This window comes from Rattus norvegicus, chromosome 7 (genome assembly GCF_021556685.1).
Source record: "Rattus norvegicus strain SHRSP/BbbUtx chromosome 7, alternate assembly SHRSP_T2T, whole genome shotgun sequence".
In the NCBI taxonomy this organism is placed as follows: Eukaryota; Metazoa; Chordata; class Mammalia; order Rodentia; family Muridae; genus Rattus; species Rattus norvegicus.
In genome coordinates this window covers 80,614,838-80,635,263 of record NC_141540.1, presented here as the reverse complement: position 1 = coordinate 80,635,263, position 20,426 = coordinate 80,614,838, and the positions used below count along the sequence as shown (strand labels likewise).

General features: G+C 42.8%; 2 protein-coding genes across 5 annotated transcripts in view; one reads left to right on the top strand and one right to left on the bottom strand.

The window, feature by feature from the left end:
- Lrp12 (LDL receptor related protein 12) overlaps window positions 1-9,428 on the top strand; it is a 71,369-nt gene extending 61,941 nt beyond the window's left edge. Inside the window, 3 exon segments of one of the 2 annotated variants that reach the window (NM_001134883.1) lie at window positions 941-2,045; window positions 3,551-3,683; window positions 7,186-9,428. In NM_001134883.1, coding sequence (NP_001128355.1) covers window positions 941-2,045; window positions 3,551-3,683; window positions 7,186-8,049 — 2,102 coding nt within the window. In that variant the 3' untranslated portion in view covers window positions 8,050-9,428. 2 annotated transcript variants of the gene reach the window in all.
- LOC148004772 (uncharacterized) lies at window positions 5,124-18,546 on the bottom strand. 3 transcript variants are annotated; one of them, XR_015624763.1, is made up of 4 exons: window positions 18,121-18,546; window positions 14,998-15,043; window positions 11,416-11,574; window positions 5,124-5,308 (listed from the first exon to the last, which is right to left on the bottom strand). XR_015624763.1 is itself a non-coding variant. In XM_087559491.1 (4 exons), exons 1-4 carry the CDS (start codon window positions 18,154-18,156, stop codon window positions 5,138-5,140), a joined length of 399 nt encoding a protein of 132 aa, XP_087415617.1. In that variant the 5' UTR covers window positions 18,157-18,541; the 3' UTR covers window positions 5,124-5,137. The 3 variants fall into 3 exon arrangements, 1 of the variants encoding a protein (XP_087415617.1); XM_087559491.1 differs by having other exon boundaries at window positions 18,134-18,541; XR_015624764.1 differs by lacking the exon at window positions 5,124-5,308 and having other exon boundaries at window positions 11,415-11,574; window positions 14,921-15,043; window positions 18,134-18,541.
- Window positions 18,547-20,426: the final 1,880 nt, after the last annotated feature.

The following is a 20,426-nucleotide window of genomic DNA, read 5'->3' as shown; positions in this document are numbered from 1 at the left end:
TAGTTGATTTGCTGAACAGTGTCCGTCTAAGCATGGGTAGCCTCAGGCAGCTGAGAGTCAAGAGTAGAAGCTAGAGTGAGATGCCTTCAGCTTTGTGATTCCTGCTTGATGTTTTGTATAACTGTAATAAAACTATTAATGTCATGAACTAAGGTCTGTTTTTTAAACCATCTTAGATACATTTACCTTGAAAGTATGCTTTTCTCCAGTTAAGCATCTGCCCATATCTCAAACATGACATCAGAACGTAGTTGTTGGTGTGTGAATCACTGTTTTTACTATACCTTAAACAAAAGACTTAACCACCCCTCCAGCACAGTTTATAGTCACAAGCTTTTGAATTTTTGCTTTTCTTAAACCATTTCCAAACATGAAGTCATGCTCATGTGGAAGTCTTTAATCATGGTTGCATGAACTGTAAGCAGTTTAAAGACGACAGTTTATCAAAAGCAGATCTAAGTTGTAAAACCCACCACAGTGTACACAGTAAATCTCTGCTGTGTATGTGGACAGAGACAAAAACTATAGGAGAATGTGAAAAATACGTGAAAAGCAGTTCCTTGGATGAGTTTCTTCTTTAAGCATCTCCTGTGCTCTAATTATGTTTGTAGAGTTACATTCTTTAGATGTGTGCGTTCAGCTCATACATCTTAAATCACTTCACCAAATGTTCTACAGTGAAATAACTACAAAATAGGACTGGTCCCTCTGTTAAAGGGCAAGGAACTTTGTGGGAAAGAAACAGACATTTAATAAATGGAACTGTTGAGTGTGCAATGCCAGCGCTAATCTCCCACTAGAATGTAACATACTTTTAACAAGGTTTTTAGAAGCCGTATCACGTGAGCTAAATCATCGTTGTTTTAAAGGTGTGCACTGTCTTTTGAAGTGTGGATGGGCTTTATTTTTGTTCTTCTTTCCTTCCCCACATTTCTCCCAGGGAAATCGGAGGAGCCACACTGTGCCTGTGACCAGTTCCGCTGTGGCAATGGGAAGTGCATTCCCGAAGCCTGGAAGTGCAACAGCATGGACGAGTGTGGAGATAGCTCTGACGAGGAGGTCTGTGTCCAAGACGCTCACCCCCCAACAACGACCGCATTCCAGCCCTGCGCCTACAACCAGTTCCAGTGTCTGTCCCGCTTCACCAAAGTTTACACTTGCCTCCCTGAGTCCTTGAAGTGTGATGGCAACATTGACTGCCTGGACCTGGGAGATGAGATCGACTGTGATATGCCGACATGCGGGCAGTGGTTAAAATACTTCTATGGAACTTTTAGTTCTCCCAACTACCCCGACTTTTACCCTCCTGGAAGTAACTGCACCTGGCTGATAGACACTGGCGATCATCGGAAAGTCATCTTACGGTTTACTGACTTTAAACTCGATGGTACCGGATATGGTGATTATGTCAAAATATATGACGGACTGGAGGAGAATCCTCGCAAGCTTTTGCGAGTGCTAACTGCTTTTGATTCTCACGCTCCCCTGACAGTCGTTTCTTCCTCCGGACAGATAAGAGTGCATTTTTGTGCTGACAAAGTGAACGCTGCCAGAGGCTTCAATGCTACTTACCAAGTCGACGGCTTCTGTTTGCCGTGGGAAATACCCTGTGGGGGTAACTGGGGGTGTTACACAGAGCAGCAGCGCTGTGATGGCTACTGGCATTGCCCAAACGGAAGGGATGAGATCAACTGTACCATGTGCCAAAAGGAAGAATTCCCATGTTCTCGGAATGGTGTCTGCTACCCTCGTTCTGATCGCTGCAACTACCAAAATCATTGTCCAAACGGCTCTGATGAAAAAAACTGCTTCTTTTGCCAGCCAGGGAATTTCCACTGCAAGAACAACCGCTGTGTGTTCGAAAGCTGGGTGTGTGACTCCCAGGATGACTGTGGGGACGGCAGCGATGAGGAGAGCTGCCCGGTCATTGTGCCCACCCGAGTCATAACAGCAGCCGTCATCGGGAGCCTGGTCTGTGGCCTGCTGCTTGTCATTGCTCTGGGCTGCACTTGCAAGCTCTATTCTCTAAGGATGTTTGAGCGGAGGTCAGTATCAGGACAAGCTGTAGTTAAGATTTCTGCAACAAACCTGCGGCCCAGGGACTGGGGGATGGGGGCAGCAACTTAGTTGGTAAATGCACCCAAGTCTGAGTACCCACACACAGTTAGACACAGTAGTGGATACATGTTAATCCCAGTGCTAGTAGAGACATGGGGATTCCTGGGATTTGTCAGCCGGCCAGCCTAGCCTTAGTGGAAATCTCCGGGTCTCAATAAAAGGTGGATGGTTCCCAAAGATTGACACCCAAGGTGGACTTTGCACACAGGAAAACACACACAAAACAGAAAAGATTTAAAGTTGTACTCCAAATGTTTGCTATTATTTCTTTTGATGTGGCCTAAAGATATATAAATTTGGAATATATAAAATTAGAACGGAAAGCCCAATGGTCAGATGAGAAAAGTCAGTGTTATATTTATTATATTAGCTTACTGTAAGCTGTTATTCTATTACAGTTCTATCTTGTTTTCATAAATACTCAGTAATTCCACATATCTGAGGTCCAGTGTTTATGGCATTGTACAAGTGAGAAGGAAATGAACGAGCCAGTTTCACAAGCAGGCTCACCATGAGGAGAGACTTGGTGGGTGGCTAAGCTGAGCACAGCAAGAGATCGAAAGTCTCCAACACAAAGTGGCATAGATGCCTTCATGAGGGGGCATGTGCTGCCCTTGTTCCAGGAGGCACCCTCTGAAATATCTCTGAGGAGATCCTGGAGGGGCCCTCTCTAGGGAGCATGTAGAAGAGCACCTTGGTCTGGAGCCTTAGAAACACATGGGAACTGATGGAGCCCGGCTGTGTGCAGTTCAGTGTGAGCTGTGTTCTCAGTTGAATAACAAGTTAGGCAGGGAGAATGGACTTCAGGGAGAGCAGCTTTCAGTGTGGTGTAAGATAAATTGAAAGATGTTAATGGCAGGGGCATCTCCCTAGAGGGCATTGTGGGGACAGCTGCTTTCAGTCCTAACAGCTACAAATGACCAATTAACAAAGACCATGCCAAACAGCTAGAGAGCACAGATGGTGCACAGATGCATGGGGCCATGACAGCCATTGGCACATCTTTTCCTTGAGCAACGTAAATGGCCGGGAAACGTCACCAGTGGAGGGTTGGGCCTTCGATTACCTCACTTCAGCCCACCTGTGTAGACTTGATGGGCAGTGTCTGCTGAGACTTTCAGCAACTGTCTTCTAAAGGATAGGGTTTGTTATCTAAAGTTTAAATAGTTTTAAAGTTTAAAGTCTGTTACTTTATTGTGTACAGACATTTCCTTGGGCAGACATTTCTGTCTATTAAAACATTGTAATCTAGGCTCTTACTAGCATAGAGCACCTTCCGGACATCCTGCTCACATGAGCCTCGCGTCCCCAGAGTAGAAGTGAACTCATGTTGAGTAAGCCAGCTGAAAGATTAAAGTGCTCAGTGCTGACGGCAGAGCACTGCTGCCACTGATCGCCTCCTTTTGAACCTTTTCTTCCTGTGCACTCCCAGATCATTTGAGACCCAGTTGTCACGAGTGGAAGCAGAGCTGCTGCGAAGAGAGGCTCCTCCCTCATATGGACAGCTGATCGCGCAGGGCCTAATCCCTCCGGTGGAAGACTTTCCTGTCTGTTCACCTAATCAGGTACAATGTGAATTCTAATCTGTTTCATCATCTTTAAAGTCTGCAAGTAGTAAAGCAGGGATTCTTAACTTTAGGAATTTTCACAGTCAAGCAAATATTAAATATATGGGCAATTGAATTTATAAATTGTATTACATTTTCACAGAATCTATAAAATTCTAATTTTTATGATTATAAGACTGTCATTCTGAGACATTTTCCTTTTGGGGATAAGTGAGTAGGTACACCAAAATTTAAAACTTTTGGCCAATTTAATGATTGAACTGAATGAACACTTAAGATTTAAGATTTAAGAATGAATGGTAAAATTAATGTACTAACATGTTACTTCTGGCAGATTAACCAGTTGTAAGTGAAAGTAATTGAAGAGGAGTTAATATTTGCCCCTCGTTTAAGGGAGGACTTCAAACTGGGTTTTAGTGTTTAAAATTTTGATCTTTTTTCTTTGGGTTATAACTCCTACTCCTTGGTTCTTTGAAGTTCTTGGGAAGTTTTTAAAACCATTTCAAGCTATAAAAATATACCACAGTTCATTTTAATTATAAGCATTTAAATTTTAAGTATATTCATAAACATTTATAAGAACAACTCTCAGAGACTAAGAAAAATTGGTATTTTTTTAAGTGAATTTAAAAATCGAACACCATTTCACTTCTGGCACATGTCACCTTAGTCGAGTGTTTTTTCAAATCCTTAGTGAGAATTTATAAGTTTTGAACATTTTTTTATATGTAATTCCCAATTCAGAATTTATACTGGTCAAATTATTAGGAATAAAAAATGAAAAAATAGATTTTAGTTTCTATCATTGTCACTGCCAGTTTCTTTGAAGGTAGATGACAGACTGTGGTGGCCTCTGTTGGCTACCCTCACCTCCTTCCCACTGTGCTCTGGGAAGCTAGTGGGACTGCTAGAACCATTTGCAAGGTCAGCAGCTTCTCCAGCCCCCTCTGATGTTCTAACTCACTAAGAGGATTTGAAGGACTCACTGAGAGCTGTTTGCCCATGGATACACTCTATTACTAGGAGAGGATATGAATTAAAATCCCCTGAGGGAAGAGGCTCATGGGGCAGAGTTCAGACAACCCAGTGCAGAACATTGCTGTTTATACCTGTGGGACAATGTTCCATAGTTGTTACCAAGGATGCTCCCCAAGCCCCCATCCAGACTCACTTTGTCATGATCAACTTTATATGGCTAGTGTAAGTCTGTAGTCCTACTGACACTGTCCCCTTACCATGAATCACCAGAGCGCCACCCTAGGTCACAATATCATAGCTGCCTGCCAGTCTCCCAATGGAGACACCTTTTCTGTCAGCCGTGATACTCCAAGTGTATAGAGATCCTGTCCCAGAAGCCAAGGAGCTAACATTGAAGTCTACTCCATACTGCTTCGTTCTCTAGAGCTAGAAAGTATCAAGAGTTCCATGTAAACAACATTTTTTTAAAAGATTTATTCATTTATTATATATAAGTACACTGTAGCTGTCTTCACACACCAGAAGAGGGCATCGGATCTCTTTACAGATGGTTGTGAACCACCATGTGGTTCCTGGGAATTGAACTCATGACCTCTGGAAGAGCAGTCGGGTGCTCTTAACCGCTGAGCCATCTCTCCAGCCCCCTGTAAACAACATTTTAAATAACATAAGTTGTCGAACTTTGTTTAATGAGGCCAAATTCTCGGGGTTTGAAATTTCTGGTAACAAATTATCAACTTTCCATAACCTTTTTTTTTTAAAGATTTGTTTATTATATATAAGTACACTGTAGTTCTCTTCAGACACACCAGAAGAGGTCTTCAGATCTCATTACAGATGGTTGTGAGCCACCATGTGGGTGCTGGGACTTGAACTCAGGACCTCTGGAAGAACAGTCAGTGCTCTTAACCACTAAGCCATCTCTCCAGCCTCTCCATAAGCCTTTAAAAGAAAATAATTTTGTAATCTGTCACCTAGTACAAACTAGAAATGCTTTCTTACTGCTTCACAAATGAAACTATAGACAATTATCCACCAAACTCCTGTGGCATTCCCCTACAGAATCTAAGGTTAAATTTGCAAGCTTTGAGTTAACAGGCTTTTAACTAAGCAGAGAGTGCCTGCTGCTTGTGACAGGCTGTAATGGTAAAGTTGGGAGAAAGTGCTGAAGATCCGCCAGAAGCTCGGGCTTGCTTGACTGTGGGAAGACTGTGGTTTGAATACTGAGCTCTCGGGAGTAGGTCTGTGGAGATGTTCATTCTAAACTTGACCTATTTGTTTTTAATTTTGTGTTTAGATACTTCTTAATTGGTGAAAAAAAAAAAAAACCTTTCACCTTTGTACTGAAGGTCCATGTGTGCTGATAGCCAGATTTCTTACTGGGTGATGTGTATAATAAAGCTGGCTGGAAAATATTCCACGGTGGTGACTCTAAGCCTTCGCTGAATTGTTTTCAGACTGCAGGCATGACTGTGTGCACATGCTCACTTCCTTTCTGTTTCTGTGAGAGAGAGGCTGGCCTTGTGGAGAGATTCGTTCTATTTGAAGGAATGCGTCACCGAACCTTGTTTGCTCAGTTTTAAATGCTCACTCAAGTGTGCGAGCAGCTCATTAAAGCTGTGTTTGCCCTAAGTGCACAACCACGAGGTGGCGCTTGAAGACTACTTAAAACTCATCTAAGACTTTGATCTACACAAAATGATTTATCTTTTGATTACACCTGTTTGTCATCGTGTTGGGAAGCGGGCGGGGGGTGGTCAGATATCTTTTAATTACACCTGTTTGTCATCGTGTTGGGACGAGGGGGGGGTGGTCAGAGGACAGCTTGCAGAGGGTCTTCTCTTTCCTCCTGGTAGCCGGCCCCCAGGTTTTCCTTTAGTGACAGCGCTACATCCATGTACTCGTTAAGTTGTGAAGCACTCCATATTGTTAAAGTCTGTAAATTTGTAAATTATCAGCTTTTAAAAACTATTATGGTTTATATTTAATCCCAAAATAATAACTAAAGAAAGCCTATGTCTTAAACTGTATACTTTTGATTTTTAGAGTGTGTTACAGGCATATGCAGGCCTTTCCTAGAAGCAGTAAAACCAAATCGTCATTATTCACTCACCCAGCCCTGGGAGACCGGCCCTGTAAAATGCAGTGCCCACACCGACAGGACAGTCGGGCTGTGACTCAAGTCCAGCTGTGTTCTTAAGAGGATGAGGCACATACTCATGACCAAAGCAGTCACTTAGGAACGTATGGTAGACATTGTCACTCTTCTCAGCTGAAAATGTGTCTGTGTTCCAGGCTTGCTTCAGTTGTAGGGTTGGGTTACTGTTGAGTTTATAGTTCCTGTAATTGACACAGCCTCCTCTGTAAAGTTGAGATTTAAGTTACTGATTAGATTCTCTGAGAGGACCTGTGCAGGTAAGAGTTTAGCTCACCCCTACCCCTAGTTACAGTGAATCAAAGACTGTTTTTCATCTTGAAAAACCCTATTGTTGTCTTACTGTTCTTTTTCTGACTTTTACAGGCTTCAGTTTTAGAAAACCTGCGGCTAGCTGTCCGATCTCAGCTGGGATTTCCTTCTATCAGACTTCCTATGACAGGCAGATCTCGAAATATTTGGAATCGTATTTTTAACTTTGCAAGATCTCGTCATTCAGGGTCGCTGGCTTTGGTCTCAGGAGATGGAGATGAGGTTGTCCCCAGCCAGAGCAGCAGCAGAGAGACTGAAAGGAGTCACCCTCACAGAAGCTTGTTTTCCGCGGAGTCTGATGACACAGACACAGAAAATGAGAGAAGGGATACGGCGGGAGCATCTGGTGGGGTTGCAGCTCCTTTGCCCCAGAAAGTCCCTCCCACAACTGCGGTAGAGGCCACAGTGGGGACAGGTGGGAACTCCTCAGCTCAGAGCACCCGAGGTGGCCACGCAGATGGAAGGGAAGTGTCAAGTGTGGAAGCCCCAAGTGTGAGCCCAGCACGTCACCAGCTCACAAGTGCTTTAAGTCGAATGACTCAGGGCCTGCGCTGGGTACGCTTTACTTTAGGTCGATCAAGCTCCACAAACCAGAACCGGAGTCCTTTGAGACAGCTTGACACCGGGGTGAGTGGAAGAGAAGACGACGATGACGTTGAAATGCTAATTCCCGTTTCTGATGGAGCTTCGGACATTGATGCCAATGAATGCTCCAGACCTCTTCTTGATCTTGCCTCAGACCAAGTACAAGGGTTTAGACAGCCACACAGTTCAGGAAACCCTGGAGCGAGAACAAGTAACCGGGACGGCCCCTGCGAGCGCTGTGGCATTGTGCACACGGCCCAGATACCAGACACTTGCTTAGAAGCGGCAGTGAAAACTGAAGCGTGTGATGACGAGGCTTTGCTGCTGTGTTAGGACAGAATGGACAGACAGACTGTGTGCAAGCTGGAGCAATAGCCACCCATTGTTTTGTAACTTTACAATTAAACTAGTTTTAGTTTAAAAGATGCAGGGTGATTTCTTATTATACGTTAGCCTGCATGGTTAAATTTAACAATGTCTAACTCTAGGAGCTAGAGTTTACTGTTTTAGCAGCTACAAATGCATTATGTATCCATGTTCTTCCATTTGCTTATACTTGGTTTTGTTTTTGTTTTTTTAATCCTGGTACTTCAGTTTAATAGTAGAAATATGGCTGCTTTAATTCATGTAACTGTCGTTTTATCTATCTTATGTTAAAAGGTTTGCTTGTACAAAAAGGTACCTTCTTTTAATTGAACCTTTTTTGCTCTTTGTCATCATGTAGTTTATTATACTGGATGCTAAGGTTGTTGATGTACAAAAGAGAAAACAGTATAGCCCCCTCTTTGTTTTCCTAACATTGTCTGCTAATAGATTTCATCATACGGACCTGTCAAGGGAAAAGAAACTCCTTTTACGTTCAACAGGCAGTGATGTAAAAGTTACGTAGAGTTAGAGCAATTGCTGTCAGGAAGCAAAACTTTTATAGATTTTTCTAATGCTGACTTTAATACTCTGGTATGGTTCAGACCAAATGGTGAAATCGCAGTGCATTTCTGTTTTCATCTCGATTTAGGGGCAGAAGTAAGCGGATGAAGATACTCTACTATGCATAACACTTTGAACTTTATAAAATACGTACAGAATTGTGCACACTCAGCTCTAACACGGGGGAATGTCGGCCTGAGTCGGACCCTAGGGATCCGCACTACCGTCCTGCCGAGGTCTCAGGTGAGCTGAGCAGGCACTGTCACGGCAGGTCTGTCGTCGCTGCCACAGTGACTCTTTCTCCATAGCTTTGGGGTGGGGGCCATTTTTATTACAACTTGAAATTGATTTGCTGGTTTCATATTTATTTGTTGTATTTAAAAACTGCATTATTGTAAGAGTGATTTTTTCCAGGATATTTTATTCTTGTGGGAGGGGGTCAATGCTATAATCTTGAAGAAAAGCAAATTAAATTGTTCAGACTGTCCCCCTCTTTAAGTAGAGTGAATTACAACCCCCATTTATTGTTCTTTAATTGTTAATTCTTGTTTATTTATTCTTAGCTGTCTGTTTTAGCAGCTTAATGATTGGGTATGAAAATGTGTCTGTGTGATTATTGCTATTTATTATATTTTGAATACTTTGCTGAATGTCATTTTAAAGCATGTTTGAGGTCTTGTGTATCTGTCCTGTTATGCTGTCAGGAAGACCTGACTAAAATGTTTTAATATGTATAAAAAAATTAAAATAATTTTTTATTGCCTTGAGGTACTTTTTAAATCAAAGTTGTTCTTTATTTTTGTTGAAGTTCATTCAGTTCATAGACAGATTCAGGCCGTACATGCTACAGCAGAAGCAATAGAAGACAGTAGTCACCGTGGCTACTGTAGCTTACACCAGACTCAGTAAAACTCCCCAAGGGTGCGAGCGTCCTTTCCAGTGTAGAAGGCTGCCTCTGAATTGATAAATATTGTCCAGTCTGGTGATGGAAGAATTCAGATATCAGATTAACCTTTTTGATCCTAATAATGCTTCTAGCAGCTGGACTTGGGGGTTGGTTTCCTGGTTTTCTTTGTGCTTCAGGCTTGTTTGGGTTTGCTTGTTCGTTTTGTTCTGGGGTTCTGGGGTTCAATCCTTGACCATGCTGCTGGGAATGTTAATTAATTTTTAATTGACTTACACACCATCCTGCTTCAGTCAGTAACACTTTAGTTTAGTCACTCACCCTGGCACCTGTCATTTAGTTCCATTTAAAGAGAGTTTCAGCCTCTTGTACGTCTCTCCAGAAACACTACCTGCTGGACATACAGAACCTATCTGTTCCTGCTTCTCTAAAAGAAGAGTTTTTAAAGTTTGAGAATTTCCTGTGTTCTGTTATTTTTGCTTATTTTCACCTGTTTCTTTATTGCCTTTTCCTAGACAACTTTAGTTTATAATTAACTTAAATTGTTTGTCTAAATCAGTGCCCTCTCAGTCATTTGTTTAAGTCTTTGTGGTAAGTCATTCCTATGTACTCCATTTTACATTACAGGGACACTGTTGAGAATTCTTAACGAAATTTATCTCCTTGTGTTAGCTACTGTTACCAGTGATGGTCTTTCCATCTCAACTTTTAACCTGCTCATGCACATGTTAGCTGATGATCTGTTAGGGCCACCAGCCTTCATAGTGATTCAGTTAAACTGTGCGCGTGTGTGTGTGTGTGTGTGTGTGTGTGTGTGTGTGTGTGTGTGTGTGTGTATTTCAGCTACAGAATCATTTCATCTACAAACATTGGTCAGCAATTTTTGTCCCAGTTTACCCAGCTCTGTGCTTTAATTGAATGGTCTAATGGCTCTAAAATAACCTTAAATGCCAGGGCTATCCTGACCTTGGTTTGGAGAAAGCTGATTCTATGGAAAAGGTGTCCATTGTGCCTGATTTTAAGCCGGTTTTGAAGAATGCATGCAGAACTTTATCGCATGCCTTTCGGACATCCATGGGGAAAGCACATCCAATTCCTCTCCTTCACCCTAACACGAATCTCTTAGTGTTCTGTAACTTTAAGCCATACTCGCATTCCTGAACAAATTCCTTCATCCAGGTCATGGTACATGCTGATAGTCACTGCTACCCTGGAGCTCTTAAGTGGGAGTCAATCTGTGCAACATACAGTCCTGCCTTTGGGAGGGTGGGGTCTACATTAGAAAGTATGCTATGCTCTCTGAATATTCTGCGACATAGTTTGCTGTTTAGTTATTCCTATTTCAATTCCCTGGCTTAGTGATCCATTTACTTATTTGTTTAAATTTTAAAGTATATTTCAACGTACACATAGATGCACAATACGTAAGATCAAGCTTGGACTTGGCTCTGAGCCCCTCTCAGGCTGAGTGTCTTAGAAGCACCAGTGCAGCAGTGGCTGACACACAGCAGGCACCCATTACTTCTGGGGTTGCTGCTGAGTTTGTTACAGCAAAGGCTGCACCACTCATCTTCCCGGTCCTTAACCCCTCATTTCGGTTCCTCTTAACATGAGAGTATTAAAGGTAATGTCTCAGTGTTCACTTTGCTTTTCTCAGGGGTAGTAGGGATTTTGATAGAATGTTTTTCTTCTGATTTTTTGGTCTCATGAATATTCATCTTTTAAGACATCAAAAGCAGTCTTTAGGGAACTTACCTCTCTACATTCTCTAAATATTCTGAGTACTTTAAAAATATCCTCTTTTTAGCACACATTTGAATGGATAATACATTCGTTGTTTGGATTTTCTGTACAACACTTGGTCTTACCAGTTTATCATGGAGCACCAGTGTTAGGAAAGGAGAAATAAAATAGGCGTAGAAACGAGGGGCCTCGGCTGCACCTGCCCTGGCTCCGGGGTGGAGCATACCTGGGGTCTTGTGTCCCAGTAGCTCTTGGGGTTTGAGTTCCATTCCCCCATCACCCACCTAAGATGGAAATAAAAGTGAATAAAAGAATGAGTACATTCAGTCTGACTGCTGCTTACCGAGTGCCCACCACTGTCACAAGTGTTCACGTCTTGCTGCCCTCCAGCCTATCTGCTCTCTCAGTTCTGCTAGCATGCCCTCAGGGTTCAAAAGAAAGCTAAGGTCTTAATTTCACCTGCTTTGTTCAGGGCCCTGTTTAAAGGCCAGTGGGAGACCTCGGAGAGCAGCCTTTGCTTGGATTCCTTGAATTCGAAAGGGTAACACATACATCACAAGTTAAATGTGAACATTGGCTTGGACTCCCTTCAAGGTAGTAAAGGAGAAAGGATGTTTTACAGGGTTTTAGAGATGAGTGGAATCTTTGTAAACCCAAGAAAGAACTGTCTTGCCCTCACATCTGATAACCTCATGTTATCACATACATGAAGCCATAAGCCGTGTGTGTGTGTGTGCATGGTAGTTTGCCACGGTCCTATTATAATATGTGGTGTTTTCTTGTACAAATGCTAGAACCAGGGCTGAAGAAATGGCTCAGAGGTTAATAGCACTATCTGTTTTCCAGATATCCTGAGTTTGATTCCCAGAAACCAGTATGATCTGATGCCCTCTTCTAACATGCAGGTGTATATGCAGATAGAGCACTCATATATATAAAATAAATAAGTAAACCTTTTTTCAAGGATACTAGAGCCTTTTGACATGTGCCAGCCTCTAAATGTGATGTTGAGGTTTCTTTTGATTTTTATTTTCTTTTATTTTTTCATTTTGCTGCTTTTTCCTTATGGGATAGAATTTTCTAGAAAAGTGTTTTTAAGTACCTATCATTGGCCCACTCCCATCACCGTCACAATCCTATGATGAATAAACAAGTATTGACTAGCAAGATTCAACCTCACTCATGTCTGACTCAACAGTTGAAAGATGAATCACAAGAGAAGATAAGTGTATCAGTTGAGAGAAGCACTGGTCCCAGATCGTCATGAGGAAGGCTCATGGAGCCTCGGCTCATCCTAACTAATCAGCACTATCTTTTGAGATTAGACGGAGTAACAGATAAAAGCCTCAGCCCATCTACTGCTATGTAGCAGACTGTCCCAAACCTTCCGTTTACAGCAACTACCATCTTGCAAAACTAAGATCTGGCTGCTGGCTGCTGGCTGCTGGCTGCTGGCTGCTGGCTGCTGGCTGCTGGCTGCTGGCTGCTGGCTGCTGGCTGCTGGCTGCTGGCTGCTGGCTGCTGGCTGCTGGCTGCTGGCTGCTGGCTGCTGGCTGCTGGCTGCTGGCTGCTGGCTGCTGGCTGCTGGCTGGGAACCCAGAGAGCCTGAGATCTTGCACGTGAGCCTACCCCAGGGTCTTTGTGCTTCCTACAGCATAGAAGCTGAGATCTAGAAATAGTGAACCTCTGCAGAAGCTGCAGGTCTCTTAGAACTGAGACCTAGCACGTTCTTCCACATTCACTTTCTTTACATCATTAAGGCCAACCCAGATCCTATAGGGAAGGAAATCAACTCCAGAATCAGTAATAGAAGCAGCAAAGGTTTGTGGTATCCATCGCCTGCACATGTTCATACATTAAAGAATAACAAGATGCTATTATAATGTTATGTTATTATAATGAGAGAGGCAGTTTTATTGTCTCCGAAAGAAGCTTATTTGCTAAAAGAATATCAAATCCTCGCCACTCTCATCTACCAAGCACATTGATTGCATCCTGTATTTGTTTATTATATAATTTTAAAAATCCCAGCATTGGATAGGAATGTAGCTAAGTGTTACAATTCTTGCCTAACATGTTTTAAGTCCTATGGCAGCTTGTGTTCTCATGCTAATTATGTTACCCAAAAACCTGTTTGCAGTGTCCTGCAAATAGAACTAAAGGAAGCTTGTCCCGGTTGGTTTTTGACTGGTCAATAAAGTTACCAGCAGTCAATGGCTGGACAGAGAGGCAGAGGCAGGACATTTAGGATACCCAGGAAGGTACCAAGGAAGGAGGGAGAGGGGATTCTGGCTTGACAAGGGCATAGGAGACAGACCAAGTCGGAAAGATGCAGGAGGGAGAGACTGGCGACGTAGATCTAGGCAGAAAGTGGCCCCAGGAGGGCTGCAAAGATAAAATATAGATTTAGTAAGTATTAGCTCAGAAATATCAGAGGGGAGTGTGTGTTAGCCACGAGTGGCCCAGTCATTGAGCTGTTTAAAGTATTTAAAATATAAGGCTGTGTATGTGTGTCTTTCTCAGGAATCCAGAATATTGAGTCAGGTATCAAGGGTCACACACAAACCCACTAGGGAGTGTAGAGAGGATTAACTTATCACCACCTCAAGGCCATAGGTTCTATTCCCTAGCGTGCACACACACTGAACAGTGTACAACTTAAATGAAACACGTTGGCACGTTGTAAATACAAATGGTGTACAGGGGTTTTTTCCAACTACATTTAAAATAACTTCTGTCTCTACAGGATAGTTCAAAATTTATTAGAGGTGGCAATATAGCTCAAAGTCTGGAGTCGAATTGTCTAGATTGTAATCTTTTCCCTCCCCTGACAAGCAAGTAAGACGCTTCACCACTGAGAACGCATGTTGGATGTTGCCAAAGGCCTTTTCTGCATCTGTTGAGATGATCGTGGGGTTTGTTGTTTAGGCCCATTATATGATTTATTAGATTTATCAGCAATATGCATCCATTTGTCAGCGTGAACATCAGCAAGTGACTTTGCCACTGGTATCAGATGCAGGATAACTTTAGAACTCAATTCTTCCTACGCTGCAGTTTCACTTACAGATCAATGGATATAGTTCCTACTTAGATTTGAATAACCACATAATAAAAGATTGTTGGATTAAAAAAGATTAGAAAACAAACACTTCACAATCAGTAGGATGGCTGTGCTGAAGGAGGGAGCCATGAGTGTTGTTGGCAAGGGTTTGGAATCGGACGCGTCACACACTCCTAGTGGGGATGTAAAATTATGCCACTGCTTTGTAAATACAGTCTGGAAGGGCCTCAAAATGGACATAACCACCACAGGAGCCAGAAATGCTATTTCTGGATACAACCAAAAGCTTGTCCTTATAAAACGTATCCACAAATATCAACGTTACTTCTAACAGCCAACAGTGGAAACTCTAAAATCCCACCAGCTTCACAAATTAGTGAACAGCCCCCCAAATGTGTGTGGTCCCATTGATACAAAACATTCACAAGGAGCAGATTTACGAAGAGACAATGTGTCTGTTTCCTTAGGCTTGGGAAGGAGAGATGAGAGGTATCAAAGACTCCAAAAGACAGAGTTATAGAGACAAGCAAGACAGACTGAAGCCCTAGAGGGTAGGTAATCCATACCTTCGGATGGAAAGTCAGAGCGAGCTCGCAAAACGAGTGCTGAAGGCCATTAGGGAGCCTCAACAGGGTCAGCTCACCTGGATTTGTTCATCCTGTGGTGTTGAGGTTGGGTTCTCTTCCTTCCTAGGGGATTGGAAAACCCTATTCATTTATGAATACATGTAAAGGGGCGGCTCCAGGCCCTAGAGGAAGTAGCCCCCAGTTACATAGTTGCCAAGAGGCTGTAAAAGGATACATCCGCATTTAAGGAACAAAGAAAGATTTTACAGTTACAACGCTCTAAGGTGAGGATTGCGCTGAATGAACAGGTTTTCTTGGCCCATAGGTTTCTCTAGGAGATGACACACTCCTAAAATCTGATTAAGAGAAGCTTGAAAATCTCTGTAAATACACTGAACGCCATTGACTATAAATGAATCAACTTTATGGTACATCAATTAAATCACCATAAGCTTTAAGACAACAAGGAAGTATCCATATCTGTGTGTATCATACATGTATATGAATGTATACATACAGATAATGTCCTTTTTATAAGCTATTTTAAAAACAACTTCTTATTCTGCAGGAGAAGAGTAGTTGCTTTATCAAATTAAAAGCAAAAATACTGTACACCACTTTTGGTGGACTTAATGCAGCGATCGTGGTCCCTAATGGCCTTAAAATTAGATCAGAGCCGCAAGTTACTTTGGCTGTAGCCCCCCCGAGTGGAAGTTCATCTGTAAAGTGAAACTGGTATCGCCTACCTGATTAGGTCTCCTCCTCCTCCTCCTCCTCCTCCTCCTCCTTCTCTCTCCCCCTCTCTCCCCCTCTCTCCATCTCTCTCCCTCTCTCCCTCTTTCCCTCCCTTCCCCTCTCCATTTCCCCTCGCATATGTGTGTGCACATGCACAAATACATGCAAATGTATGTGTGGTGCATGGGCATGCACCTCTCTCTGGAAGCCTGAAGCTGATCTGATGTCAGGAGTCATCTTTGATCTTTCTCCTCTGTATTTATTGAGACAGACTTTCAACTGATCCCCGAGCTCATGGGTGGGCTAATCTAGCTAGCCCATTTGTTCTGAGGAATACCTTGCTGGACTGCCTACTCTGGCATTTCTGTAAGTGCTGGGGATGCAAATCCTGGTCTTCACCCTTGCCTCTCAAGCACTGGGCCATCCCCTGGTTGCCACCACACCTGGAGGAGCTCTATAGAAATGAAAGACCTATGCAAAGGCTTAAGTCCATGCCTCAAGTTCTCAATTTTACCTAACAGTTAACAGACACTTATGGAGAGCCTATTAAGCCAGGTGTTTTCCTAATGGGTCCTTCCCTTGTCTGACACCATGAGCCCTGCCTTGGATCAACCTTCCTTCGATATCTCCCACAGGCTTCCCCAAAAGACAAGGAATACAAGAGGACAGGAACCTGTACTACTACCTCCCTCAACTGGACACCAAATGTTTGGCACCTAAAATCCCAGAGCCTTCTGTCTAAAATGGCTGATATATAGTGCAGACTGGCTGGCCTCTTTTCTTGGCCTTTCTTCCCTGCTAGGTAAAGTATCCACAGGCCTGTACACACACACACACACACACACACACACACACACACACACACACACACACACACACACACACCTCCCAGGGCAGGATTGGGCTGGGTTGGAAGAGAAGAGCTCACCACCCACAAGCCTTCCCTAGTCTGTTTCTGTCCCTGGAGATGGACGAGTATCCCAGACACATGTGAATCTTTGGAAAAGCATGACTCATTGCTACCAATAAGAAGAGTTACAGTCCATTTGCCTTCATGATTTCCTCTTGAACTCCTAAATGCATAGCTATGGGTCTGAAACCTCTCTGTCTGCCAACCCCCAAGAAGGCTGCTTGCATTTAAATATTTTTAAATTATATTTTTATATTTTTAATATTTAATAATTTTTATATTTACCTTTTTATATTTTATAATTAAAATTATATAAATTTAAAATTACATATAGTTTAATAATATATGAAGAGTCAATGCCTTGAGAAACTATATACTTAAGCTTCCTTTATGATTAACATGTTCTTGTTCCCCTGCAAGTTTTTAGATTATGACAATAGAAATACATTTTCTCAAAAGCCTTTCAGCAGATTCTTCATGTATCATATGCCCCGATAGGATATGTTCCTAAAGAAAAATGTCAGTGCTAACAATGACTAAAAGATACAAAAATTTCAAATATGTTACATATTGCAGCTTGCTGGAATCTACTTCATTACTCTGTTCCCTTCACATAGGATCTGTCAGCATCTTGGTCTTTCACGAACGCTCAAATATACATCAATTATATTTGGTATAAGCACTAGAGCTGATGTGAAAGCCAAGTCCTAAATAAGGCTATGAAAATCAAGTGTAGGTGAACTGCATAATGTTGGGAAAGCAAGGCAGAAAGAGTCCCATTGCTAATCTCATTCAGGTGAATAATGGATTTTAATATATTTTTTCCGGTATAATATGGACGATTCTCAGTGAAAAGGGAAGTGTAAATCTAGAATGTCGGTATTTTATTATATGAAACTGAAATTACAGGTGTCCACAAGAAATGTATTAGTCATATTTGGAGAAAGATTAACAAGTTATGTATCAGTGTAGACAATTCCTAAGAGTGACATTTGTGATAGCAAGAGCCAACCAAACACGCAGGTGGTTTGCCTATGGTCTGAGTCAGAAGTAGCCGATTTACCTGACATCCCAAGCCTACAAGAGGACAGAGCCATCTAGTGGTGTATTTCAGAATTGCAGTTATTTTGTAAGGCATTTTTTTTTTTTTCAATAACTTTTCAAACTTAACTACTTTAAAGCCAAAAGATGCTGAAGCTGAGTTTTGAAACTCCCGTGAGTTTAGGGACAGTCTTAGTTACATCCTTAATACAGACCAAATGCCCCCATAGAGTCCAAGGGAATGGTGGAACATTCATGGGTTCATCTTACAGAGCACTCTGAAATAGACCTTTGCATCCCAAATGACATATGACAAGGCTTCTGCTTGCCAGAACATCACAGATTGGTGACCCTGAATAACCTAACATATAGACAATCTGGTTATTATTGCTCCCTACAACAGTCAGCATGAGTTCGTTTGCATGAGTCATTTTATTCAAATATATATATTGAATATATATATATTGAATATATATTCAATAAAGCGTGTAATGAGTGAGAGCTACAACCTTACCTCATACCCTCACCTTGTCTTCAGGCACAGGACCATGCCTTGTCTGTCCAGGGCTTGTGTCGGATCCACATCTACTTCTCCAGTCTTGTACTGACTAAAATGGCGTCTGCCCAACTGATTCTAACCAGGGGCTCTCGCACTTCCCCTTAAAGTTGCAAGAAGTCCCAGTGCAGTCTGTGTTTGGCTTTAAGACCTTGATGGCAAGAGTTTCTCTTCTTTTCCTTTCCTTTTTTTCCTTCTTTTTCTGTAGTACCTACTATGAAACCCAGGCTGACTTAAAGCATACTGTGCAGCCAAGGGTGACCTTCTGATTCTGCAGCCTTTAAGAGTACCTGGGCTACAGTCATGGGTAGCCACAACGTTTTAAAATTTCACCTGGTGAGCCAGCAACCTACTGCTAACTGAGGTACATCTCTAGCCCAGGGTACAGATGACTTAAAAGTAAAAGTAGACCTGGCTCTGAAATGTGTGTGGGTCACATGATGGGAGAGTTGAAAGTTCCGGAATGAACCTTGCCTCAATATTTGCTGCTTTGTGGCCAAAAACAAAGCGTTTGACCTCACAGGGGTCATGGGTTAAAGGGCAGACTTGCCAAGAGGAGGACATACAATTATGCAGGTGCCGAATCTAGCCCACTACTGACAAAGTGTACTCAATGTGCCTGACCTACTGCTGGGCCCTTCCTCAAGGCAGCTCTCCCGAGTGTGCTTTGGGGCTGGGTGCCTCCTGCTGTATTAGAACAGTCTCAACACTCTACAGAACCCTGTCACCATGCTTGTCTATCTTGCCTTGGCAGTGATACAAATGTCCCAGCTGCAGTGCAAGAAGTTTAAGAGCAGTCCTGATTTATCAGTTCGTCTGCGGCTATAACAAAATGCACAAGACTGGGTTATTCCTAAGTGACAAGTTTCAGTTCTCACAGTGCCAGAGGCTGGGAAATACAAAGTCAAGTTGATGGCTACTCTGGTGACCTCTGCTCCCAAGATGACATCTTGTTCCAACCCCAGAGAGAACAAATGTGTCTTCCTCACCTAGCAGAAGGGAGAGAAGGACAGAGGTAAGGCCGGTGCACTTCTTAATATCATTGCAAGGATGGTATAACATGAATTAGAAAGTGACAAATGTCTATGACCTTTCTTGTTGTGCCAAGTGCCTGACCAGAAGCAACTGCAGGAAGGGCTTGTTCTATCTCACAGTCAAGGGGTCACATTGTATCAGCATGAAGCAGAGAGAAGAGGGAGCTAGGGCCATTACCAAACCTGGAAGCACACCTCTAGTGATTCACTTCCTCTGAAGTAAGGCTGTATCCCTTCCCGTTCCTACAGCCTTCTAACCCACCTTGAGCTGGAGACTAAATGTTCAAGCTCAGGAGCCTGTAAATGACATTCCACATTCCAAGCATGTGATACAAATATTCAAGCCATGGCATCTCACACAACCTTACACATCACTTTTACACACCTTTACACACAACTCCTTCCCAAGCTGAAGAACTTCTTGACCCAGGAGGAGGAGCCAGAGATACAATGGTCAAGAGTCTAGAAAACAAATCCTATCTAGGCTCCAGCGCACGGCTCCAGACTTCAGGAGAGTTTAATTCTAGAAACACACCAGAAGCCTCTCTTTCAAGACTATTAAGATGTAAAAAAGAAATCAAAGAAGGCTGAGCTTATAAACTTCTGCCAGCCCAGCTCTTCACATGGGGTTGGATGAGCCTTTGGAGTATCCTGCCCAAGCTGTGTAGAGTCCGTACCAGAGGCAGAGTTTGGCTTCAATCCCAAGTTCTTGTTTGTTTTCCTTCCACCCCTCAGTTCTTCCTGTGCCTCCATACTCCACATCCCTCACCCACCCAGGTAGAAGCTCATCAACAGACTAGAACATTCTTTCCCTTCACAGGGCCAGGGACCTAGAGTGTCCACAGAAACACAAACGATAGCATTTGGAGGCCAAGCTCCCGCAGTGAGCGTGTTTCTTCAGGCTCCTGACCTGAAAGTGCTGAGTGGGGACAGTGGTTCCACCAGGGGACAGTCTTCCTTGTCTAGTAGCCAGCACTTTACTTAAAGCTTGCCCTCTTTTCTGCTCTATTATTGTCTGTGAACCTCAATGAGCCATTTCCCCCCTCCTCCCAGATACCCCGAAAGCCCCTCTTCTGATAAAACTTTGAGTTAATTAAATGTGGGAAGTTTGTTTTGTGTTGTGTCATTATATAAAGTGTCCAAGATAAAGAAACCTTTGAAATCGCTCGTCTGGACAGTTTCAGAGAGAACCCTAGTGGCAGCAGGGACATTCAATCTCACTCTCTGGGT